The sequence below is a fragment of the Mizuhopecten yessoensis genome, unplaced genomic scaffold (assembly GCF_002113885.1).
Source record: "Mizuhopecten yessoensis strain PY_sf001 unplaced genomic scaffold, ASM211388v2 scaffold7473, whole genome shotgun sequence".
NCBI lineage: Eukaryota > Metazoa > Mollusca > Bivalvia > Pectinida > Pectinidae > Mizuhopecten > Mizuhopecten yessoensis.
In genome coordinates, this window is record NW_018407065.1 from 957,396 (window position 1) to 984,222 (window position 26,827).

At 41.7% G+C, this 26,827-nt stretch overlaps 1 protein-coding gene across 1 annotated transcript; it reads left to right on the forward strand.

Moving 5' to 3' along the window:
• Positions 1-61: 61 nt before the first annotated feature.
• Positions 62-19,487, forward strand: LOC110453611 (probable D-lactate dehydrogenase, mitochondrial). The gene is made up of 12 exons (XM_021502627.1): positions 62-245; positions 1,006-1,130; positions 2,814-2,955; positions 3,094-3,235; positions 5,559-5,718; positions 6,150-6,255; positions 6,746-6,839; positions 7,847-7,975; positions 8,984-9,111; positions 16,845-16,935; positions 17,646-17,757; positions 18,596-19,487. The coding sequence occupies exons 1-12, from the start codon at positions 159-161 to the stop codon at positions 18,765-18,767; spliced, it is 1,488 nt and encodes a 495-aa protein (XP_021358302.1). The 5' UTR covers positions 62-158; the 3' UTR covers positions 18,768-19,487.
• The last annotated feature ends 7,340 nt before the right edge of the window (positions 19,488-26,827 follow it).

Genomic DNA, 26,827 nt, shown 5'->3' on the forward strand with positions numbered 1-26,827 from the left:
CAAAATAATTTCAAAAGAGAAATTGTATAATAAGAAAAAGAAAAAATACTGGTTAACTCTAGAGGCCTTCCGAGAAATTGAGTTTCCGAATGTTTGACAGACAGCTCAGCTGATAAACTCATAAAGGGAAATCCGCTGCTGCAATATTGAACTTAAATATGTATTGTAAAACAATTTTCCAGTCTATATGTAGACAGTCACGCCGATTATACCACAGATCTGTTGTTGATAACGCTATTTCACAGGTAAAATAAAGATGTCATTATTCACAGAAAATTTACAAAAGCACTAATCTAGCTGAGAGTTTGCTAAAACGCAGCCTAGCTCAGACCCTGGAGGTCAAAAAATATACCAATAAAGGCATGGTCGTCTTAGGGGTGGGGGTCAGGACAGACCAAAATAGTCCACTTGGTCGATTTGCATGGGAATCAACAATTACACTGGCCCTTAAGGCAGATCAAAAGGATTAAAAAGTTCTACAGATGGCTGGTAATGGCACTAAACAGTCTGGCTTGATTCTGCATGCTTCTGCAATTATTCTGAACAGTTAAATTACAATTATGTAAATGCTTGTGAAATATCCGCCAAATGTGTGTAGAAGCCAAATACAACATTGTATTGCATTGCACTGACATAAGTCACATTTCCATATTATTCATGACATGAGCCAGAATACAATGTAGTGTAACAGGAGAGGAAAAATGCATGGTCAGACCGGAATCGAACCCAGGACCCTCCAAACTCAGACAGATGACTGTTGGCTTGCTGTATTTCAACTATAGTTACTCTGTAATAGCTCATATCATATTCTATGGAATGAGTGTCAGTTCATAGTTTTTTTGTAGTTTGTTTTACATTATATTTTGGTTACAAAATGTTATGCTCTGCCTGGTCATGATCTGCTTTTACATCATAATTACAATTGTAATAATAAAAAAAAAACATTTGTTTGTTCAATATCAAAACATTGGAATGACTGGTTTAATATTTATATTCCTTGATCAGGCAGCAACAAAATCCAAGATTCCTGATCGTTTTGCCCAGGCCGTAGTTGATATAGTTGGCAGTGAGAATGTATCAACAACCGATGCTGTTCGGGAACAACATGGCCATGATGAGTCCTATCATACGTAAGTACTGTGTAGTGTACTAATCTAATAAAACCATCCCCATTTAGTCTTTTTGATCATTATGAATTCCATTAAAAAAAATCATTTAAACCTCTCCTATACCTAGGCTAAAGACTCCATGACAAACGATTTTTATCTTTTTGCTCAATATGTGACCTCGATCTTTGGGAGATAGTTAGCTCAGGCCACAGTGGCTGAATGATTAAGGTGTGACCGTGTCTGCCCATATACAAACACTTAAGGCTTCCACCACTGGGTTAGGGGTTTGTGGCCTATGTGGAGCAGTCGCAAGATCTGTAGCTATTCTCTCAGTACTCGTTTTCCTCCACAACCAAAACCCGGTTTGTCCTTAAATTATCATAGCTGTTAAAAAGGACATATTAAAGCACAAACAAACCAAGAGATAATTAAGGAAAATGCTGCATGTTTACACTTTGTGATTTTAAATTTGACTGTGAAATGAGAGTTCTAGAAATACTCCATTGCTCACATCCCAGTGATAGATCATAAGAGTAATAATGTTAAACAAAAAAATTCTTATCAGTTAAAGAAGTTCTGCTCTTGACAGATATGCAATTCCATAACATACCCTAAATAAGATGGAGATATTAATCTTCAGGGAGATACATTGTATATTCATGAATTTAGATTGTTTTGTAAATTTGCATTCCATAGATAACCACTATCTTTGAAATAGCATCAGGTCTCTCAGTCATTTATTCTAGAACTAGAAAATGTCTGTAAGACATAATTAAATGTCCCCGCTGCCATGTGAAATTAGTTTCGGTGTTCTATAAAAAGTTACAACCACTTTGATCTTGATAACCTGAAACATGCACACATACATGGTACTACACTTAAAGTTGATAAGTTGATTTTAATATTCATATGTTTTTTCTGTGTGTTATTACCATCTCCATAACATATTGAATGAAGTTGCTAAGTGTTTAAATTGAATCAGTTGATGATTTTCTATATATAGCAACAGTGACCTTGGCCTTGACCTTGGAACCCTGAAACACAACAATGTCCAAAGTATACTCATACTTGACCTTTGCATAAAGTTTGACCAAAATCCATGAAAGAATGAAGTTGCTAAGTGTTTAAACTGAATCAGTTGAGGATTTTCTATATATATAGCAAGTGTGACCTTGGCCTTGACCTTTGATCCCTAAAACACAATGATGTCCGAAGTATACCCATACATGACCTTTGTATAAAGTTTGACTAAAATCTGTCAAGGAATGAAGTTGCTAAGTGTTTACATTGAATCGGGACGGGACAGACAAGGGCAACACTATATGCCCCCCCCACCCCCCCATTTTATGGAGGGTTGTACCTTTGTATAAAGTTTGAGCAACATCTGTCAAAAAATGAAGTTGCTGAGTGTTTACATTGAATCAGGACAGGACGGGTGTTTACATTGAATCAGGACGGGACGCGAGGCGACGAGACAGACATGGGCAACACTATATGCCCCCCCTTTTTTTGGCGGGGGCTTAAAAACCCTACAAGCATTAATTGTACACCAAGTAAAGTACACACGGATATAATAGTGATTAACAGTAATGTGTAGAGGTTGCCATCACTATCGTTTTAGATCTTTGAGAGAAAAATCTCTACCACTGAAGTAATATTTTAGCAAAAAACTTAGAACTTATGATTGATAATGTTTCACTTCAGCACTTCACCGCCAGACATTGTGGCTTTTGCTGAGAGTACAGAACATGTGAGTCAGGTGGCCAAGTTGTGCAATGACCATGAAGTGCCACTCATCCCCTTCGGCAGTGGTACAGGACTGGAGGGAGGCATAAATGCATTGAAGGTCAGTAAGGGTGATTAGATATGGAGGGGGACATATAATTGACATCATATTACTATACTATTGTATTACATAATTATACAATATAACGTTACCTTTTTTTGACATCACATATCTACAATATTTTGACCTCTTTTACAGGGAGGACTGTGTCTTGACCTGTCTAAGATGAAGAAGATCCTATCTGTTCACCCTGAAGATTTTGACTGTACAGTCGAGGCTGGTGTTACCAGGGTCACACTCAACAACTACCTGAGGGACACAGGACTGACATTTCCCATTGGTACATAGCAGGTTTTTTTTTCCCCAGCTTTCACTGAAACGGGGGATATTTATTTGGGTTTGTCAACAACAAATGTCAATCGATTTTCCACAAACTTTGTCACAGAGCCAAGTTTGATGACCACTTTCAGCGGACTTTATTTGGCGGAGTTATGGCCCCTTGAATAATGAAAAACGTCTATCTGCAGTTTCAGCTTTATAACTCTAGCAAATATTAGCCAAATTCCTTCAAACTTAATAACAATGTTTGTGTTCCTCTGTCTTTCCACCCATCTCGGGCACTCTTTGGTTTACGTGTGATAAATGCTGTAGATATTGTTCAGATGTTTCAACCAAATTCCGTATGCACATCCGACTCATGCTAAGTTTGCCAACTGATGTGATTTGTGCATATTTATGGATAATCAATGAGGTATAGGGTGTTTTTTTCTTCAAGTTTCAAGCTATATATTATGTCTCAACAGCACGATAATCAAATGTTTAAAACTGACCTCAATAATGTTAACCTACTATAATATATGTCCTGCAAGCGGGGGATATAAATTCCACGAATTTGCTTGTTTCATCATGCATAGATTACATTTAGTCTTTGATTTCAATAAATTTTATTGTCAAAGGACAAATGGATTGGGCAGCAGGCATAGGCTATTTAAGCCCTTTCCAAACATAGTAACAGACAGTGGTACAAGCATAGACATAGACATTAGACCACATATAAACAAGTTGGTATTATCAAATTAATAATCAAATTAGGGGAAACAACTACTAATACTCATTTTTATCATAATTGAATCTAATGGTTTAAATTCTAACCTTTTATTTTGATATTGAAAAGACATATAAAAAATATACCGGTATATATATATATACATATTATGAAGAGAAAAGGAAAATAATTTGTTGATGGAGCTGCATGTATAAACATTTGATGGGATTAAATTACTGCACCCAACAGAAACAGGCCAAAAAGTCCATTGTATCACACAAGGCCATCCGCTGATGAGTTTGGAAATTCAATCCCACCAAATAGTTTAATTTATGCATATTAAACACAGGTTAGATATATAATTAACATGTTGTAAAGCTTTATATTCTAATTTATGTAGTTGTTTCCCAATATTTTTTAATAAAATAGTATAATTGGTCTTCTGAACCCCATCCCCCTCACTAATAATATTTAAAAATAAGCAATGAAGACAAATAGGAAATATTAATATTAATATTCATGTACCATTTCTGGAAATCAGAAGAATTACATTTACAAAAAATAAAATAAAATGTAAATAAATAAATAAAGTGTAAATAAATAAAATGTAAAATTTCATTCAAAATTGAAGTTAAATGTCCTGAATTTTCTAGAACTTAAAATGTAATTGGATATAGATAGGAGAATATGTTTATTTTCATTTTCATCACATCTCTCACAACCATTTAGCATGACATCTAATGATAAAGGGTTGTGAGTTTCATGGAATATAAGCTGAAAAAGTAGAATACGATCTTCAGTGTATTTGATACAATCAAGGAAGTAATGAGATGCTGTTTCAAATCTAGAACCACAAGAACATGCAGAGGACTCAGTAAGATAATCTTTCTGATGGCCATTATTTAGGTTACTGGCCTCATTTCTCAACTGACAGAGAATAATATTAGTTTCCCTATTGCCTAAAAACTTAAAGACATCAGTTGTTCTTGTGTTTGAATTTGGAATAGGTGTTATTAACTTTTTGAACTGATATGCGGAACTAATATTTTGAAGGTCTGAAGCGATATTATTTATTTCATTAAACATGGATGGAAAAAAGCTATTAGAATAGTTAACAGCTGGACAAAGAGGAGGATCAAATAATCTAACTGATCTCAGGGGATATCTAGCTAGTGTTGGATCATGAAAATGTGACTCAGTGATTTCTTTCAGACAATATGGAGTTTCATTATTCATAATCTTGTACATCAGCATCATTTTATGTTATTTTCTCCTACTTTCAAGAGGAACCCAGCCTAATTCTTTGTACAAGATATTGTAGGGGATGCCTCTACGCAGTACTGTAATTATTCTTGCAGCCTATAGCTGGACTGACTCTAAGAGATTTTTTAGATTTTGCGAACAATTATCCCAAACAACATCTGCATATTCTAGTATAGGTCTAATATATGATGTATACATTGTGGTTAATGACATTTAGTCTTAATTAGTTCACAAATATTATATCAAGCTTCAGCTCATTAGGAATAGTATGGAGTCAAATGACCTTCATAAGTTCATGCAACAGTTGAAAACAGAAAGTGAAGTTTGAGCCAGCTAGATTTTATTTTGTTTGCAGACCCAGGTGCTGATGCGTCTGTGTGTGGCATGTGTGCCACCAGCGCCTCGGGAACAAATGCTGTGAGGTATGGAACCATGAGGGAGAACGTCCTCAACATGGAAGTAGTCCTCCCTGACGGACGCGTCATCCACACCGCTGGTAAAGGAAGGCGCACAAAGTAAGGATATTAACAGCATCTGTAGGGTGTGAGTAGGGTGGGAATACCTCGAAGGATAGGAGTGGGTGTTGAAATAAAACCGAAGTTATTGCAAATTCAGATATTAAAGATATCTGCATGACTGAAATCTTCTAAATATTTGGTTAATTTACATACACACCTGTAGACTAAAAAATTACTAGTCTCAACTATAGAACAGTTAGAAATAACAGTAGTCTAACACACATGCTACAGTTATTGACGTCCTTGGTTGTTTGATATAGGACATGACAGGACTATCATACACACATCTTACATGCTAAACTGACATCCTTGTTTGAATGATATGATACCTTTTGAGACATGTGCTACAGCAACTGTTTTCCTTGTTTGTAATATATATATGTTTATTTCAATTGCTCATCTGTTTTATTTCTTAACAATATCTACAGAAAAACATCAGCAGGATATAATCTCACCAACCTGTTTGTTGGATCAGAAGGAACTCTTGGAATCATTACCCAGGCAACACTTCGTCTCCACGGCATACCCGAGGCTGTAAGTGACTTGTCTTAATGCAGTCTTCTTAAAACATGTGTTCCTTTAATTTCAATCTGGTTCTACGCACCACCATTATGCAGTTTTACAGATAAATAAAACATACTGTTCCCACGAGGTTTTCAGAGAGGGCAGTTATGGAACCCATACATTACTGTACTTTCAAAGGCAGTTGCTTTGTTAACTTATGCACCTGAACTGTTGTTCAGTAAAGACCTTGGTTAGGTACAAGTATTGATGACCAGGTATAACTAAACTAGTACCAACCAGGTACAACATCCCTCACACTGCCTGCCAGCGGTTGTTTCTGGTATTTACCAATGTGGGTAGGAGACTTATTTGCGGTAGTTCAATTTCAAAGTACCATCAGGGGGTATGTCTAACCCTTGGTCTGTCCACAATATCCAAACATCAGAGTCTATGGTTTCCTGTCAGTGTTTCAGTTAATATTACTTAATCACACTTAGTTAATGATATTTCATCCATTCAGACAATATCAGCAGTCTGCTCCTTCAACACCATCCAGGAGGCTGTGGATTCCACTGTCCAGATCTTACAGATGGGCATTCCTATCGCCAGGATAGGTAAGTCACTTCGTCAGACCAATATACAAACTACAGATCTATACAGATGGGCAGTCCTATCGCCAGGATAGGGAAGTCACTACGTCAGACCAATATACAAACCACAGGTCTATACAGATGGGCATTCCTATCGCCAGGATAGGTAAGTCACTTCGTCAGACCAATATACAAACTACAGGTCTATACAGATGGGCATTCCTATCGCCAGGATAAGTAAGTCACTATGTCAGACCAATATACAAACTACAGATCTATACAGATGGGCATTCCTATCGCCAGGATAGGTAAGTCACTACGTCAGACCAATATACAAACTACAGATCTATACAGATGGACATTCCTATCGCCAGGATAGTTATGTCACAACAACATAACAATTATGCAATTTAAACAAAGACAAACACATGAAAACAAGAATTTCAAATTACTGGATATTATCACCTATCCCTGCTGGCGGCCATGTTGATTTTCAGATTTGGGTCAAAATCCCACTTGGGTGACAATTGATACCATAGTCTTGTGTAGAAGGTTTCATGTAAAACATTTTAAAGCATTCCTTTAGAGGGTTATGGCACAGAAACCATGCTTTTACAAAATCCATAATGGCCGGTAGTGGCCAGGATGTTGACTCATAAGTTGTTCAAATTAAACTTGATAGGGTGACTTATTGATGCTATACATATGTGTAGAAAATTTCTTGAAAATCAAAGCATTCCTTCAAGAATTATTGCATAAAACCAACTCGAAGGTGCTGAAATACAAGATGGCTGCCGGCTGCCATATTGAATTTCAGATCGGACTCAAAATCAAACTTCATTGGGAAAGTTTTATGAAAATCAAAGTATTCTTTATAGAAATATTGAAGGGAAACCTTTGTGCAGATGACAAAAAAAGTCAACACTGACTGAGTAATCCCTATATGTCACCTTGCTGTAATAGGCGACACGAGAGGTACAGTAAATCAAACTAGTTTTGTCTAGCGAAATTATCTGTTTTCTTTGCTGTAGAATTTCTGGACGAGGTGTCAGTAGATGCATGCAATAGATACAGCAAGCTGGACATGAAGGTGGCGCCCTCTTTGTTCTTCGAGTTCACAGGAAGTCCTGATACACTGGACAAACAGGCTGAGGTTGTCAGTAAGTGTGAACTCTCTTTGTTGTGATAGTAAATATTTCTCACAGCCTTTACTAGTGAATGTTCAAGGATCATAATGTTTAGATCAGTTGTAATATATATGTAGATGATGAAGTGGATTTCCTAACAGGACCCTATATGTTACCTGGAGCTGTCAGTGTCTAGATTTAATTAAATTTATCATCAATTCCATCCTTCAGCTTTCTTCAACTGTTGAGTCACTCAGCACTCAAAACGCCTGAACTAGGTTTCTTTGTCCCATTGCTAGGTAGTATGTAGTTATATGTTTTCGTGTTGACTGCTTTCATTAAGTCACTCAATCCAAAAGTTTGTTGTGTGTTAACATGAAGAAATCTTAGCGTCAGTGGATTATATTGTTTCAATAAGAATATTTAACATACAACTTACATTCCCATATATCAAATGAAGAGAGACATATTATATTAGTACTGGTTCTTCTTCTTCTTCTTCTAGTTCTTCTAATCGCAACTTAATTGTCCGGGCCATAACTTTTAAACCATTAAAGATATCTTGATGAAACTTTAGGTATGCATGCATCACCCACAGAAGGTGTGCAGTGCACGAGAATAAGGTCACTGTGACCTTCACCCAAAGGTCAAATAAGTGCAACATTTTCAGTAAATTCTTGACCGGCCCGTAAATTTTAAATCTTTGGAATGTGGAATTTTTTGCACTTATATCAGGTTTTGTGCCCCACTATATACAGAGTTATGGCCCTTTGTTTATTCCTAATACCGAAGTTTGTCCATGGCATAACTTCCATGTTATTTCACCTACGTTGACCTAACTTGCCATACTTTTAATTGTATCTTAGGAAGTAGGGGTGTCGCATTCTAACTTTGGGTCTCATGCCACACTATATAAAGAGATATGACCCTTTGTTATATGTTTTGTTCACAAAAACAAAATTCTAGTTTATGACATAACTCTACTAATTACAGATATAATTTGAATAAATAGATGTGAAAACAAAAATCATTCATTTACAGAGGATATTGCATCAATGAATGGTGCATCCGAGTTTAAGTGGGCTTCAAAGCCAGAGGAGAGGAACCAACTATGGAAGGCTAGACATGACATTCTGTATGCCTGTATGGCTCTCAACCCAGGCAGTAAGGTAGGTATGGAAGGCCAGACATGACATTCTGTATGGCTGTATGGCTCTAAAACCAGGCAGTAAGGTAGGTATGGAAGGCCAGACATGACATTCTGTATGTCTGCATGGCTCTAAAACCAGGCAGTAAGGTAGGTATGGAGGGCTAGACACTAAATTCTGTATGCCTCTCAAACCAGGCAGTAAGGTAGGTATGGAGGGCTAGACACTACATTCTGTATGCCTCTCAAACCAGGCAGTAAGGTAGGTATGGAAGTCTAGACAAGACATTCCTGTATGGCTCTCAAACCAGGCAGTAAGGTAGGTATGGAAGGCCAGACATGACATTCTGTATGCCTGTATGGCTCTAAAACCAAGCAGTAAGGTAGGTATGGAGGGCTAGACATGATATTCTGTATGTCTGTATGGCTCTAAAACCAGGCAGTAAGGTAGGTATGGAAGGCCAGACATGACATTCTGTATGGCAGCGCCTCTCAAACCAGGCAGTAAGATAGGTATGGAAGTCTAGACAAGACATTCCTGTATGGCTCTCAAACCAGGCAGTAAGGTAGGTATGGAAGGCTAGACACGACATTCTGTATGCCTGTATGGCTCTCAAACCAGGCAGTAATGTAGGTATGGAAGGCCAGACATGACATTCTGTATGTCTGTATGGCTCTAAAACCAGACAGTAAGGTAGGAATTGAAGGCCAGACATGACATTAGGTATGGTAGGCCAGACATGACATTCTGTTTGTCTGTATGGCTCTCAAACTAGGCAGTAAGGGAGGGATGGAGGTCTAAACATGCCATTCTGTTTGGCCCTCAAACAAGGCAGTAAGGTAGGTATGGGGGGCTAGACATGACATTATCTGTATGGCTCTAAAACCAGGCCGTAAGGTAGGTATGGAGGGCCAGACATAACATTCTGTAAGCCTGTATGGCTCTAAAACCAGGCAGTAAGGAAGGTATGGAGGTCTAGACACTACATTCTGGACGCCTGTATGGCTCTCAAACCCGGCAGTAATGTAGGTATGGAGGGCTAGAAACTACATTTTGTACGCCTGTATGGCTCTCAAACTAGGCAGTAAGGTAGTTATGGAAGGCCAGACATGAAATTATGTATGCCTGTATGGCCCTCAAACTAGGCAACCAAGCAGTAAGGTAGGTATGGAAGTCCAGACATGACATTCTGTATGTCTTTATGGCTCTCAAACCAGGCTGTAAGGTAGGTATGGAGGGCGAGACATGACATTATGTATGAAGGCTAGACACGACATTCTGTCTGCCTGTATGGCTCTCAAACCAGGCTGTAAGGTAGGTATGGAGGGGTAGACCTGACATTATGATGAAATTCTGTATGGCAGCGGCTCTCTGCCATTCTGTATGGCCCTCAAACTAGGCAACCAAGCAGTAAGGTAGGTATGGAGTTCTAGACATGCCATTCTGTGGGGCCCTCAAACTAGGCAGTAAGGGAGGTATGGAAGGCCAGACAGGACATTCTGTATGCCTGTAAGGCTCTCAAACCAGGCAGTAAGGAAGGAATGGAGGGCTAGACATGCCATTATGCATGGCCCTCAAACTAGGCAGTAAGGGAGGGATGGAGGTCTAAACATGCCATTCTGTTTGGCCCTCAAACCAGCCAGTAAGGTAGGTATGGAAGACCAGACAAGACATTCTGTATGCCTGTATGAGGCAGTAAGGTAGGTATGTAGGGCTGGACATGATATTCTGTATGTCTGTATGGCCCTCAAACCAGGCAGTACGGTAGGTATGGAGGGCTAGAAACTACATTTTGTACGCCTGTATGGCTCTCAAACTAGGCAGTAAGGTAGGAATGGAAGGCCAGACATGACCTTCTGTATGGCAGCGGCTCCCAAACTAGGCAGTAAGGTATGTCTGTATGGCTCTAAAACCAGGCCGTAAGGTAGGTATGGAGGGGTAGACCTGACATTATGATGAAATTCTGTATGGCAGCGGCTCTGAAACCAGGCAGTAAGGGAGGGATGGAGGTCTAAACATGCCATTCTGTTTGGCCCTCAAATGACATTCTGTATGGCAACGGCTCCAGGCAGTAAGGTAGGTAGTATGGCTCTAAAACCAGGCCGTAAGGTAGGTATGGAAGGCCAGAAATGACATTCTGTATGGCAACGGCTCCAGGCAGTAAGGTAGGTAGTATGGCTCTAAAACCAGGCAGTAAGGCAGGCATGGAAAGCCAGACATGACATTCTGTTTGTCTGTATGGCTCTCAAACCTGGCAGTAAGGTAGGTATGGTGGGCTAGACATGACATTATGTATGAAGGCTAGACACGACATTCTGTATGCCTGTGTGGCTCTCAAACCAGGCAGCAAGGTAGGTATGGAAGGCCCGCCATGACCTTCTGTATGGCAGCGGCTCTCTGCCATTCTGTATGGCCCTCAAACTAGGCAGTAAGGTAGATATGGAGGGCTAGACATGACATTATGTATTCCTGTATGGCTCTAAAACCAGGCAGGAAGGTAGGTATGGAGGGCTAGACACTACATTCTGGACGCCTGTATGGCTCTCAAACCCGGCAGTAATGTAGGTATGGAAGGCCAGAAATGACATTCTGTATGGCAGAGGCTTTCAAACTAGGCAGTAAGGTAACATAACATTCTGTATGCCTCTATGGCTCTAAAACCAGGCCGTAAGGTAGGTATGGAAGGCTAGCCACGACATTCTGTATGCCTGAATGGCTCTCAAACCAGGCAGTACGGTAGGTATGGAGGGCTAGACACTACATTCTGTACGCCTTTATGGCTCTCAAACCAGGTAGGACCAGGCAGTAAGGTAGGTGTTGAAGGCCAGACATGACATTGTGTATGGCAGCGGCTCCCAAACTAGCCAGTAAGGTAGGTATGGAAAGCCAGACATGACGTTCTGTATGGCAGCGGCTCCCAAACTAGCCAGTAAGGTAGGTATGGAAGGCTAGGCACGACATTCTGTATGCCTGTCTGGCTCTCAAACCAGGCAATAAGGAAGGAATGGAAGGCCAGACATGACCTTCTGTATGGCAGCGGCTCCCAAACTAGCCAGTAAGGTAGGTATGTAGGGGTAGACATGCCATTCTGTATGTCCCTCAAACCAGGCAGTAAGGAAGGAATGGAGGGCTAGACATGCCATTCTCTGTGGCCCTCACACTAGGCAGTAAGGGAGGTATGGAGGGGTAGACATGCCATTCTGTATGGGGCTCTCAAACCAGGCAGTAAGGTAGGTATGGAAGGCCAGACATAACATTCTGTATGCCTGTATGGCTCTAAAACCAGGCAGTAAGGTAGGTATTGAAGGCCAGACATGACATTCTGTATGGCAACGGCTCTCAAACTAGGCAGTAAGGTAGGTATGGAGGTCTAGACATGCCATTCTGTGTGGCTCTCAAACCAGGTAGGAAGGTAGGTATGGAAGGCCAGACATGACATTCTGTATGGCAGCGGCTCTCAAACCAGGCAGTAAGGTAGGTATGGAGGGCTAGACATGACATTATGTATGCCTGTATGGCTCTCAAACCAGGCAGTAAGGTAGGTATGGAAGGCCAGACATGACATTCTGTATGGCAGCGGCTCTCAAACCAGGCAGTAAGGTAGGTATGGAGGGCTAGACATGACATTATGTATGCCTGTATGGCTCTCAAACCAGGCAGTAAGGTAGGTATGGAAGGCCAGACATGACATTCTGTATGGCAGCGGCTCTCAAACCAGGCAGTAAGGTAGGTATGGAGGGCTAGACATGACATTCTGTATGCCTGTATGGCTCTCAAACCAGGCAGTAAGGTAGGTATGGAAGGCCAGACATGACATTCTGTATGGCAGCGGCTCTCAAACCAGGCAGTAAGGTAGGTATGGAGGGCTAGACATGACATTCTGTATGCCTGTATGGCTCTCAAACCAGGCAGTAAGGTAGGTATGGAAGGCCAGACATGACATTCTGTATGGCAGCGGCTCTCAAACCAGGCAGTAAGGTAGGTATGGAGGGCTAGACATGACATTCTGTATGCCTGTATGGCTCTCAAACCAGGCAGTAAGGTAGGTATGGAAGGCCAGACATGACATTCTGTATGGCAGCGGCTCTCAAACCAGGCAGTAAGGTAGGTATGGAGGGCTAGACATGACATTCTGTATGCCTGTATGGCTCTCAAACCAGGCAGTAAGGTAGGTATGGAAGGCCAGACATGACATTCTGTATGGCAGCGGCTCTCAAACCAGGCAGTAAGGTAGGTATGGAGGGCTAGACATGACATTCTGTATGCCTGTATGGCTCTCAAACCAGGCAGTAAGGTAGGTATGGAAGGCCAGACATGACATTCTGTATGGCAGCGGCTCTCAAACCAGGCAGTAAGGTAGGTATGGAGGGCTAGACATGACATTATGTATGCCTGTGTGGCTCTCAAACCAGGCAGTAAGGTAGGTATGGAGGGCTAGACATGACATTATGTATGCCTGTGTGGCTCTCAAACCAGGCAGTAAGGTAGGTATGGAGGGCTAGACATGACATTATGTATGTCTGTGTGGCTCTCAAACCAGGCAGTAAGGTAGGTATGGAGGGCTAGACATGACATTCTGTATGCCTGTATGGCTCTCAAACCAGGCAGTAAGGTAGGTATGGAAGGCCAGACATGACATTCTGTATGGCAGCGGCTCTCAAACCAGGCAGTAAGGTAGGTATGGAGGGCTAGACATGACATTATGTATGCCTGTGTGGCTCTCAAACCAGGCAGTAAGGTAGGTATGGAGGGCTAGACATGACATTCTGTATGCCTGTATGGCTCTCAAACCAGGCAGTAAGGTAGGTATGGAAGGCCAGACATGACATTCTGTATGGCAGTGGCTCTCAAACCAGGCAGTAAGGTAGGTATGGAGGGCTAGACATGACATTCTGTATGCCTGTATGGCTCTCAAACCAGGCAGTAAGGTAGGTATGGAAGGCCAGACATGACATTCTGTATGGCAGCGGCTCTCAAACCAGGCAGTAAGGTAGGTATGGAGGGCTAGACATGACATTATGTATGCCTGTATGGCTCTCAAACCAGGCAGTAAGGTAGGTATGGAAGGCTAGACATGACATTCTGTATGCCTGTATGGCTCTCAAACCAGGCAGTAAGGTAGGTATGGAAGGCCAGACATGACATTCTGTATGCCTGTATGGCTCTCAAACCAGGCAGTAAGGTAGGTATGGAAGGCTAGACATGACATTCTGTATGCCTGTATGGCTCTCAAACCAGGCAGTAAGGTAGGTATGGAAGGCCAGACATGACATTCTGTATGGCAGCGGCTCTCAAACCAGGCAGTAAGGTAGGTATGGAGGGCTAGACATGACATTATGTATGCCTGTATGGCTCTCAAACCAGGCAGTAAGGTAGGTATGGAAGGCTAGACATGACATTCTGTATGCCTGTATGGCTCTCAAACCAGGCAGTAAGGTAGGTATGGAAGGCCAGACATGACATTCTGTATGGCAGCGGCTCTCAAACCAGGCAGTAAGGTAGGTATGGAAGGCTAGACATGACATTCTGTATGCCTGTATGGCTCTCAAACCAGGCAGTAAGGTAGGTATGGAAGGCCAGACATGACATTCTGTATGTCTGTATGGCTCTCAAACCAGGCAGTAATGTAGGTATGGAAGGCCAGACATGACATTCTGTATGGCAACGGCTCTCAAACTAGGCAGTAAGGTAGGTATGGAGGGCTATACATGCCATTCTGTATGGCAGCGGATCTCAAACCAGGCAGTAAGGTAGGTATGGAAGGCCAGACATGACATTCTGTATGGCAGGGGCTCCCAAACTAGGCAGTAAGGTAGGTATGGAAGGCTAGACATGACATTCGTAGGTATGGTAGGCCAGACATGACATTCTGTATGGCAACGGCTCTCAAACTAGGCAGTAAGGTAGGTATGGAAGGCCAGACATGACATTCTGTATGGCAGCGGCTCCCAAACTAGGCAGTAAGGTAGGTATGGAGGGCTAGACATGACGTTCTGTATGTCTGTATGGCTCTCAAACCAGGCAGTAAGGTAGTTATGGAAGGCCAGACATGACATTCTGTATGGCAGAGGCTCTCAAACTAGGCAGTAAGGTAGGTATGGAAGGCTAGACATGACATTCGTAGGTATGGTAGGACAGACATGACATTCTGTATGGCAGCGGCTCTCAAAATAGGCAGTAAGGTAGGTATGGAAGACCAGACATGACATTCTGTATGTCTGTATGGCTCTAAAACCAGGCAGTAAAGTAGGTATGGAAGGCTAGACATGACATTCTGGATGTCTGTATGGCTCTCAAACCAGGCACTAAGGTAGTTATGGAAGGCCAGACATGACATTCTGTATGACAGAGGATCTCAACCTAGGCAGTAAGGTAGGTATGGAAGGCCACTGTATGGCTCTCAAACCAGGCAGTAAGGTAGGTATGGAGGGCTAGACATGCCATTCTGTGTGGCCCACAAACCAGGCAGTAAGGTAGGTATTGAGGGCTAGACATGCCATTCTGTGTGGCCCTCAAACCAGGCAGTAAGGTAAGTATGGAGGGCTAGACATGCCATTCTGTATGGCAGGGGCTCTCAAACCAGGCAGTAAGATAGGGATGGAAGGCCAGACATGACATTCTGTATGCCTGTATGGCTCTCAAACCAGGGAGTAAGGTAGGTATGGAGGGCTAGACACTACATTCTGTACGCCTGTATGGCTCTCAAACCAGGCAGTAAGGTGGGTATGGAGGGCTAGACATGCCATTCTGTGTGGCCCTCAACCCAGGCAGTAAGGTAGGTATGGAAGGCAAGACATGACATTCTGTATGCCTGTATGGCTCTCAAACCAGGTAGTAAGGTAGGTATGGAAGGCCAGACATGACATTCTGTATGGCAACGGCTCTCAAACTAGGCAGTAAGGTAGGTATGGAGGTCTAGACATGCCATTCTGTTTGGCCCTCAAATGACATTCTGTATGGCAACGGCTCTCAAACTAGGCAGTAAGGTAGGTATGGTGGGCTAGACATGCCATTCTGTATGGCCCTCAACCTAGGCAGGAAGGTAGGTATGGAGGGCTAGACATGCCATTCTCTGGGGCCCTCAAACTAGGCAGTAAGGGAGGTATGGAGGGCTAGACATGGCATTATGTATGCCTGTATGGCTCTCAACCCAGGCAGTAAGGTAGGTATGGAAGGCAAGACATGACATTCTGTATGCCTGTATGGCTCTCAAACCAGGGAGTAAGGTAGGTATGGAGGGCTAGACATGACGTTATGTAGGCCTGTATGGCTCTCAAACCAGGCAGTAAGGTAGGGATGGAGGGCTAGACATGCCATTCTGTGGGGCCCACAAACCAGGCAGTAAGGTAGGAATGGAGGGCTAGACACTACATTCTGTACGCCTGTATGGCTCTCAAACCAGGCAGTAAGGTAGGTATGGAGGGCTAGACACTACATTCTGTACGCCTGTATTGTTGCTAGGGAGATATCATAGATATGGTTACTAGGGAGATATCATAAATATGGTTTCTAGGGGGATATCATAAATATGGTAACTAGGGAGATATCATAAATATGGTTTCTAGGGGGATATCATAGATATGGTGACTAGGAAGATATCATAAATATGGTTACTAGGGAGATATCATAAATATGGTTACTAGGGAGATATCATAAATATGGTTACTAGGGAGAAAGAAGGTTTTTTGGTGAAGAGATTATGTGGAAAATTAATCATGAATGGTTTGATATGAATTAAACTTTTGATTTTACAGCCCTACTCTACAGATGTTTGTGTACCTATATCCAATTTACCAGAGGTCATAACAAGGTCAAAGGAGGCCATACAGAAGGCTGGTGTTATTGGTAAGTTTATCTTGTTAAACACATCCCCAAGATACTGGTAATTAGCACCCCTATCATATTACAATTATAATATTGGTTGTGTGTGGAGTTATAATTTGTTTTTGTGACATTAATCATCAATGTAGTATATGACAACACTAAACCTCTGTGTAGCCCCAGGTTATAACATGTTCACATGTCCTTTAAACCTTATATCAAGTTATCAATTTGATGATGAAAAATTAATGTTTATCATTTCTTGTGAGACATACAACATGTACCTTATATTGACTGCTGGGGGACACCTGATTGACCTCCTTAGGACATGTACCTTATATTGACTGCTTGGCGACACCTCATTGACCTCCTTAGGACATGTACCTTATATTGACTGCTTGTCGACACCTCATTAACCTCCTTAGGACATGTACCTTATATTGACTGCTTGGCGACACCTCATTGACCTCCTTAGGACATGTACCTTATATTGACTGCTTGGCAACACCTGATTGACCTCCTTAGGACATGTACCTTATATTGACTGCTTGGCGACACCTGATTGACCTCCTTAGGACATGTACATTATAGTGACTGCTTGGCGACACCTGATTGACCTCCTTAGGACATGTACCTTATATTGACTGCTTGGCGACACCTGATTGACCTCCTTAGGACATTTTCTCGGTACCAGGTCCAATAGTTGGTCATGTTGAGCATTTTCTCGTTACCAGGTCCGATCGTTGGTCATGTTGGGGATGGTAATTTTCACGTCTTTTTCCCCACCGATCGCTCAAACCCTGAGGAGGTGAAGAAGATCAGTGATGTTTCTGTGTACATGGCTCAGTAAGTGTGACTCTCCCAGTGATGTATTTGTGTTGTAGATGCTTCTATGGTGGGTCATGTTGGTGATGGCAATTTTCATACTTTGTTTTTAATCGACACTGAAAATAACAAGGAGGTAGAACTGGTGAAGGGTTTGGCAGATACCATAGCAATGTAAGTGGCATGGAGGCTTCATATTGGGTACGAAGCTTAGGTAGTGCTGAAAGGGGATGTAAAGGGCACCTAAGGGAGATAGGTAGTGGGATAGTGGGAAGGGAAGGGGGGGGGGGGGGGGGGGGGGGGGGGGGGGGGGGGGGCGTGAGAGGAAGTGTTTTGAAAGAATCATACAGAACACATGACAGCATAATAGGAATGAGAAGGCTCTACATACATATGTAGCAATTAGTTAATTTGTAAAATGAAAACATATGAATGATGCCATAATGACATAAAAAAATTTGAAGGTGGCTACAGGGTATCATAACATAAGTGGCATCAAGGGTTCATCTTCGGAACAGAAATGACATATGAGCTACATACAGATCACTATGGCAACTTATGGGAAAACACATATGTCAATGGTTTTAGTTATAAGATACACTACTGTTATGTTCATTGTTGACAAAATGTCGTTCAATTTGGACATACAAATGTACCAGGTATATATCCGATATTAAGATGTATTAACCCTTTCACCGCTGTAGACCAAAATGGACTCACCAAGATAAATGCATGGTAGAGTCAACTAAAGTTACCTAGTGGTGAAAGGGTTAATACATGTTCAGCTATTACTATATGTTTAGCAACATTGTGATCCAATCAGCCCAAAAAACCTAATTGTTTGTTGTTGTTTTGATAGAATCGCCATGGAGCTGGATGGCACCTGTACGGGGGAACACGGTATCGGGATGGGTAAACGTGGCCTCCTTCAGCAAGAGATTGGAGATGAAGGTATGGAGGTGATGAAGCAACTGAAGAGCACATTCGACCCCAAAGGAATCATGAATCCGGGGAAAGTCTTTCCTGAGTAATCATGACTTATGTTGTCAGTAGTGACGAGTTTGAGGTGATTCCAGTTCAGAAGTTCAGTGTGGAAAGAACAGGGGTTCTTATGTTATCACCTTAGCATCCACATTTGTGTTGTAAAGTTGTGGTGCAAGTGTTGAAATATTGAAAGCGTTCAGTATTTGTGCTAGGATGATGGTATTTGTCACGACAGTTCCCAAGGGGTGAAACATTTAGGCATTGGAATCAAGATTGCAAAAAAAAAAAGAATAAAAAACTGTTTGCAGATCTGGTTTTAACCTCACCATCCATAATATAATATTACAGGTGCCCCCAATTCTCCCATATTATTAATTAAAGTATAGCCCTTATAGGTGACCTCAACAGGTTTTGGCTCTTGTTAGAAACTGTTTTCATCACAAAGATGCCATCAATATCAAAATGTTATGGATATTATTTTCTCATTGATATATGGGAAAAAAATGGTATTGATATCATTGTAGACTATTGGGTAAAAACATAACACTGAAAATTGGTATGAAATCTTTGTTCTTGAATAAAAGAAATCCTAAAACTAAAAGAAAAAGATTTGTCTTTTAGTACTTTCTTTCCATGAGATCTACAGATTTTATAGGATTTATTTTTGGTTGTGATGCCATGAAACAGTGACTATTACTGTACATACAGATATTTTATATACACAGATAATAGATCCCTGAAATTTCATAATCAACTATTCCAACCTTTGAATTGGAAGAGTTCAAATGTGTTTGCAGGGGTGAATGAGTTAACAATTGGAATGTGTGTTGTTTGTTTTCAGTTATTAAATTAAGTTTTATAGTAATATGATGGAAAGCTTATATAATACACAGAAGTCTGCTGAACATAACAGTGAAATAATATCACCTATATGTAAAGACTATGCTGAATAAACCTGTGAACCAGAAATTCTGCTTTGGTCCTGGATATCAGTTAGATTTTCATGAGAAGTAAAACTGAAGAAACTGTATAGACAGGTTTCACTACCTCAAAGGAACACATATCCTCAAACGTGAAAATGTTGATTTTTGCATTTTTAAAATATTTGTTATAAAAAGGCCACATACTTTTGTTTTCTATAACTGTTGAATCTAGCAAGTTATAGAAGTATTATTGTATGGATCTGTATTAAAGATTCTTTCCTGTTGATGTTTTTATGATTAAATACTTTCCCCTCGAGTAAATGATTTTGTATGCCTATGGTTCTATTTACCGTAATTTTTTGTTTGATTAAGAATTAAGATCCTAGTGGTCGAATGATTTTGTTTAGGTAGGGCAGTTTTGTACTAGTTTCCTGAGATTTTACAAAAAATTGTTTATAGGTAGAAATTATGTTAATGTTTTAATACATCTACAAACAAGAGTGCTGTAAGTATCATAGAAGGGGCATAACTCTTTGCTTGAGGTCCTTGGCTGCTTTCACATATTGCAGTTGAAATGGTACAGTTGGCACAGAAATAATCCGTCAGAAAGGAACTCTCTTGGACAGGAAATGAGCTGACTGAAAAGGTAGAGCTCAAAATGCTTAGAATCAAATTATGAGAAGTTCTTTTCACAAACTGTTTTTACAAAAAAAGAAAAAGCTTTATAAGAGTTTTGTGACATTTTTAAAAATAACACTAAAGCAAGCATTTCATGTTCTTCGTTCACTTGTTAATTTTATAATATGTCCTTAAATAGAAATGAAAATTGACCTTGCAATATTTCCCCATTTATTTTCGGCCAGGCACATGTACCTGAATGTGCTTGTTGTGTTTTTTCCAAGTTTAGTAGGTTGAACCAGAGCTGCCCTAGTCTAAGGAAAGGGGCATAACTCTAGTAGTCTTGTACCAAATTTTTCCTCTTAATTACCAATAACCAGGTCCGTTTTCGTTAAAATGGTTCAACCGGTCAGACCACAGTTGTTCGTTTATTAAATAATATTTGACCTAGTTATGTGAAGGTGCTTTCAGTCGAGCCTTGACAAAGCCTTACAAGGCCTGCATAAACATTTGCAGGTCCGCAAGAATCTATACCCAAAAATGTTACATTTAAAAACGGATGTACCAGTTGTTCCACATAAACGAACAGGACCCAGGGCTGCTTTTAAATTTGTTTATCATGTTCCAACTGGTTTGACAGGTTGGACCAGAGTTGTTCGTTTATAAAATAGGGAGGAACCTAGTGATTAGATGTTGTTTTCTGGCGAGCCTTGACAAAGACTTTCAAGGTCTGCATTAATATTTGCAAGTTCGTTAAGTTAAACCCCTGAAATATTACATTTACTACTGGATGGTCTGCATAAGCGAACAGGCCCCAGATTTCTCAGTTGGTACATGTACTGTCCAGAGTTGGGTGGGTCCAGAATTTGAAAACTGGCCTTGCTCATTGCAATTTTTAATAAATTAGTACCAAGCTTAAGGATATCATTACCCTAGGAATGCTTGTATATAGGTTGTTGGTGTTTTCATGCCAAACAGTTTAGAGTCGGGAGATTCGTGTGATGATTGAGGAGTGTGTCGATATGTATAGGTTCAAATTGCCCCCATCAGTTTTGAAATCTACATTTTTGCCAAGATTGAGTTATAGAAGAGGAAAATTCAACACAGCCCTGCTTTGTATATTGTTTTAATTAGGTTTGTATTAAAGTGCAATATTGCTTTCTAAATGTATAGAAATAATCTTTTATAATTGTTACCAGATGATGTTTTAATGAAGATTTTTATATATGAAGTATCAGATTAATGTAGACATATAATTACGATGCTATTTTTAATTATCAATAAAAATATATGACTTTATGATGTTTGATTTTCATTTATTCTTCATGAAAAATACATTCACAAATAATAAAGATTATGAAGGTACGTATAAGGTAAATTGATATGTATAATTTATAACTTTCTTGATGTGTAATGTTTGTGTTGAATTTGTAAACAGTCTGTTGGTATGCTTGGGTTGTAAGTATTCATGTTGATTATTTTGGGTCTGTTGTTATGCAACATTTCTTTTGGACGATTTTCCAGACAAATCCACTCTGGTTCCTAAATAGGCTCTATCTCCTCTTTAGATCTTAATTTATTGTAAAATACTGTGACTGTGTACTACTAACACCAAATGTCAGGGAGTGGTTTCTAGTCAATACCTTTAACTTCTTTATGCCTAGAGACAATAATCACAAGTTATACACTGCTATTCAGGAGTGATTAAATGTGTTGTGCAATTTAAAAGGCACTTTAAGTAAGTTATAAGTCGTTGATGTATTATGTGGTGTTTGCCATGTGATTGAATGTCCTGTAGACTGTAGATATTACTACTATACGCCTGATCTGTTACCATGGTCTGTCATAACACATCAATCTACACACGTAAACAGATCCCTTTGATCATCAATTCCATTACCCACAAAATTACTCAATTATGTCTCCCTATCCTTTGATAGGAAGATAATGTGTTAATACAGTTTTTTCTACTTTTCTTTCTGGTTCTTATAACATGTTGATGCCCTTGCCTAAATCAACTTTGGAAGGTGTGTTGTTCACTGTATTAAGGTCATTTTGATCTTCATCTCTGGGTCAAAGGTCAAATAAGCACAGTAATATACCGAGGGATGTGTGTTCGTTAATAAAGAGTATTCATAACTTTTCTGTCCAATATTATAATATATGGAATTATTTATAGTATTTAGGGGTTGGAACACACGATGAAGCTATACAAGGAAAGGTAAGAGGAATAAGGGGTTGGGACATGTGATTGTGAGGCTATACAGGGGTAGGTAATTAAGAGGAATAAGGGGTTGGGACAGGTGATTGTGAGGCTATACAGGGGTAGGTAATTAAGAGGAATAAGGGGTTGGGACAGGTGATTGTGAGGCTATACAGGGGTAGGTAATTAAGAGGAATAAGGGGTTGGGACAGGTGATTGTGAGGCTATACAGGGGTAGGTAATTAAGAGGAATAAGGGGTTGGGACAGGTGATTGTGAGGCTATACAGGGGTAGGTAATTAAGAGGAATAAGGGGTTGGGACAGGTGATTGTGAGGCTATACAGGGGTAGGTAATTAAGAGGAATAAGGGGTTGGGACAGGTGATTGTGAGGCTATACAGGGGTAGGTAATTAAGAGGAATAAGGGGTTGGGACAGGTGATTGTGAGGCTATACAGGGGTAGGTAATTAAGAGGAATAAGGGGTTGGGACAGGTGATTGTGAGGCTATACAGGGGTAGGTAATTAAGAGGAATAAGGGGTTGGGACAGGTGATTGTGAGGCTATACAGGGGTAGGTAATTAAGAGGAATAAGGGGTTGGGACAGGTGATTGTGAGGCTATACAGGGGTAGGTAATTAAGAGGAATAAGGGGTTGGGACAGGTGATTGTGAGGCTATACAGGGGTAGGTAATTAAGAGGAATAAGGGGTTGGGACAGGTGATTGTGAGGCTATACAGGGGTAGGTAATTAAGAGGAATAAGGGGTTGGGACAGGTGATTGTGAGGCTATACAGGGGTAGGTAATTAAGAGGAATAAGGGGTTGGGACAGGTGATTGTGAGGCTATACAGGGGTAGGTAATTAAGAGGAATAAGGGGTTGGGACAGGTGATTGTGAGGCTATACAGGGGTAGGTAATTAAGAGGAATAAGGGGTTGGGACAGGTGATTGTGAGGCTATACAGGGGTAGGTAATTAAGAGGAATAAGGGGTTGGGACAGGTGATTGTGAGGCTATACAGGGGTAGGTAATTAAGAGGAATAAGGGGTTGGGACAGGTGATTGTGAGGCTATACAGGGGTAGGTAATTAAGAGGAATAAGGGGTTGGGACAGGTGATTGTGAGGCTGTACAGGGGTAGGTAATTAAGTGGAATAAGGGGTTGGGACACGTGATTGTGAGGCTATACAGGGGTAGGTAATTAAGAGGAATAAGGGGTTGGGACAGGTGATTATGAGGCTATACAGGGGTAGATAATTTAGAGGAATAAGGGGTTGGGACACGTGATTGTGAGGCTATACAGGGGTAGGTAATTAAGAGGAATAGGGGGTTGGGACTCGTGATTGTGAAGCTATACAGGGGTAGGTAATTAAGAGGAATAAGGGGTTGGGGCAGATGATTGTGAGGCTATACAGGGGAAGGTAAGAGGAATAATGGGTGGGGATGCATGATGAAGCTACACAGCAGTAGAAATAAGATATGTGTGGGCACACTTGATGGGGCTACACAGGGGTAGGGTAGAGGAAAAAGGGTGTGTGCACCCTTCATTAGGCTACACAGGGGTAGGGTAGAGCAAAAAAGGTGTGGGCACACTTGGTGAGGCTACACAGGGGTAGGGGAGAGGAAAAAAGGTGTGGGCACACTTGATGCGGCTACACAGGGGTAGGGTAGGGGAAAAAAGGTGTAGGCACACTTGATGGGGCTACACAGGGGTAGGATAGAGGAAAAAGGGTGTGTGCACCCTTGATTAGGCTACACAGGGGTAGGGTAGAGGAAAAAAGGTGTTGGCATACTTGATGAGGCTACACAGGGGTAGGGAAGAGTAGTAAGGGTGTGGGCACACTTGATGGAACTTTACAGGGGAAAGGAAAAGGGTGTTGGCACACTTGATGGGGCTACACAGGGGTAGGGTAGAGGTAAAAGGGTGTGTGCATACTTGATTAGGCTACACAGGGGTAGGGTAGAGTAGTAAGGGTGTGGGCACACTTGATGGAACTTTACAGGGGAAAGGAAAAGGGGGTTGGCACACTTGATGGGTCTACACAGGGGTAGGGTGGAGGAAAAAAGGTGTGGGCACCCTTGATGGGGCTACACATTGGTAGGGAAGAGTAGTAAGGGTGTGGGCGCACTTGATGAGGCTACACAGGGTAAAGGTAGAGGAGTAAGGGTGTGGGCACACTTGATGGGGCTACACAGGGGTAGGGTAGAGGTAAAAGGGTGCGTGCATACTTGATTAGGCTACACAGGGGAAGGGTAGAGGAAAAAAGGTGTGGGCACACTTGATGGGGCTACACAGGAATAGGGTAGAGGAAAAAAGGTGTAGGCATACTTGATGAGGCTACACAGGGGAAAGGTAGAGGAGTAAGGGTGTGGGCACATTTGATGGGGCTACACAGGGGTAGGGTAGAGGAAAAAAGGTGTGGGCACACTTGATGAGGCTACACAGGGGTAGGGTAGAGGAAAAAAGGTGTAGGCACACTTGGTGAGGCTACACATGGGTAGGGTAGAGGAAAAAAGGTGTGGGCACACTTGATGGGGCTACACATGGGTAGGGTAGAGGAAAAAAGGTGTAGGAACACTTGATGAGGCTACACATGGGTAGGGTAGAGGAAAAAAGGTGTGGGTACACTTGATGAGGCTACACAGGGGAAAGGTAGAGGAGTAAGGGTGTGGGCACACTTGATGGGGCTACACAGGGGTAGGGTAGAGGAAAAAGGGTGTGTGCATACTTGATAAGGCTACACATGTGAAGGGGAGAGGAAAAAAGGTGTGGGCAGACTTGATGGGGCTACACATGGGTAGGGTAGAGGAAAAAAGGTGTAGGCACACTTGATGGGGCTACACAGGGGTAGGGTAGAGGAAAAAGGGTGTGTGCATACTTGATAAGGCTACACATGTGAAGGGTAGAGGAAAAAAGGTGTGGGCAGACTTGATGGGGCTACACATGGGTAGGGTAGAGGGAAAAAGGTGTAGGCACACTTGATGAGGCTACAAAGGGGTAGGGTAGAGGAAAAAAGGTGTAGGAACACTTGATGAGGCTACACAGGGGTAGGGTAGAGGAAAAAAGGTGTAGGAACACTTGATGAGGCTACACAGTGGTAGGGTAGAGGAAAAAAGGTGTGGGCACACTTGATGTGGCTACACATGGGTAGGGTAGAGGAAAAAAGGTGTAGGCACACTTGATGCGGCTACACAGGGGTAGGGTAGAGGAAAAAAGGTGTGGGCACACTTGATGGGGCTACACAGGGGTAGGGTAGAGGAAAAATGGTGTGTGCATACTTGATAAGGCTACACATGTGAAGGGTAGAGGAAAAAAGGTGTGGGCACACTTGATGGGGCTACACATGGGTAGGGTAGAGGAAAAAAGGTGTCGGCACACTTGATGAGGCTACACATGGGTAGGGTAGAGAAAAAAGGTGTGGGCAGACTTGATGGGGCTACACAGGAATAGGGTAGAGGAAAAAAGGTGTAGGCACACTTGATGGGGCTACACATTGGTAGGGTAGAGGAAAAAAGGTGTGGGCACACTTGATGGGGCTACACAGGGGTAGGGTAGAGGAAAAAGGGTGTGTGCATACTTGATAAGGCTACACATGGGAAGGGTAGAGGAAAAAAGGTGTGGGCACACTTGATGGGGCTACACATGGGTAGGGTAGAGGAAAAAAGGTGTAGGCACACTTGATGAGGCTACACATGGGTAGGGTAGAGGGGAAAAGGTGTGGGCACACTTGATGGGGGCTACACAGGAATAGGGTAGAGGAAAAAAGATGTAGGCACACTTGATGGGGCTACACATGGGTAGGGTAGAGGAAAAAGGGTGTGGGCACACTTGATGGAACTTCACAGGGGTAGGGTAGAGGAAAAGAGTGTGGACACTTGATGGGGCTTCACAGGGGTAGGGTAGAGGAAAAAGGGTGTGGGCATACTTGATGTGGCTACACAGGTGTAGAGTAGAGGGAAAAGGGTGTGGGCACACTTGATGGGGCTACACAGGGGTAGGGTAGAAGAAAAAGGGTGTGGGCAACACACTTAATGAGGCTACACAGGGGAAAGGTAGAGGAAAAAGGGTGTGAGCATACTTGATGGGGCTAGACAGGGGTGGGGTAGAGGAGTAAGGGTATGGACACACTTGATGGGGCTACGAAGTGTTACCAGAAGAAAATCCAGAGTGAAATGCATTCAGTACCCATATTTCCTTAAATATAAGTACTGCAATGAAAACATCGTAACATCAGCCCCATCTGGTTCCACCAAGGTACATGTCAGATCCAGTATTGAAGACAAGAAGCATTTGGTTAAAATGTTGGTAAATCCCTATCCATAAGATCTGTTTCTCACACAAAAGATTATTACAAAATGTTTTCAGCAAC

Bases quoted from the DNA above. Each gene is read 5' to 3' on its own strand.
- LOC110453611 (XM_021502627.1), top strand. From the start codon at position 159: ATGTATTGTAAAACAATTTTCCAGTCTATATGTAGACAGTCACGCCGA. The intron at 3,236-5,558 runs GTACATAGCAGG...TTTTGTTTGCAG, and splicing joins AGGACTGACATTTCCCATTG to ACCCAGGTGCTGATGCGTCT. The intron at 6,840-7,846 runs GTAAGTCACTTC...TCTTTGCTGTAG, and splicing joins CATTCCTATCGCCAGGATAG to AATTTCTGGACGAGGTGTCA.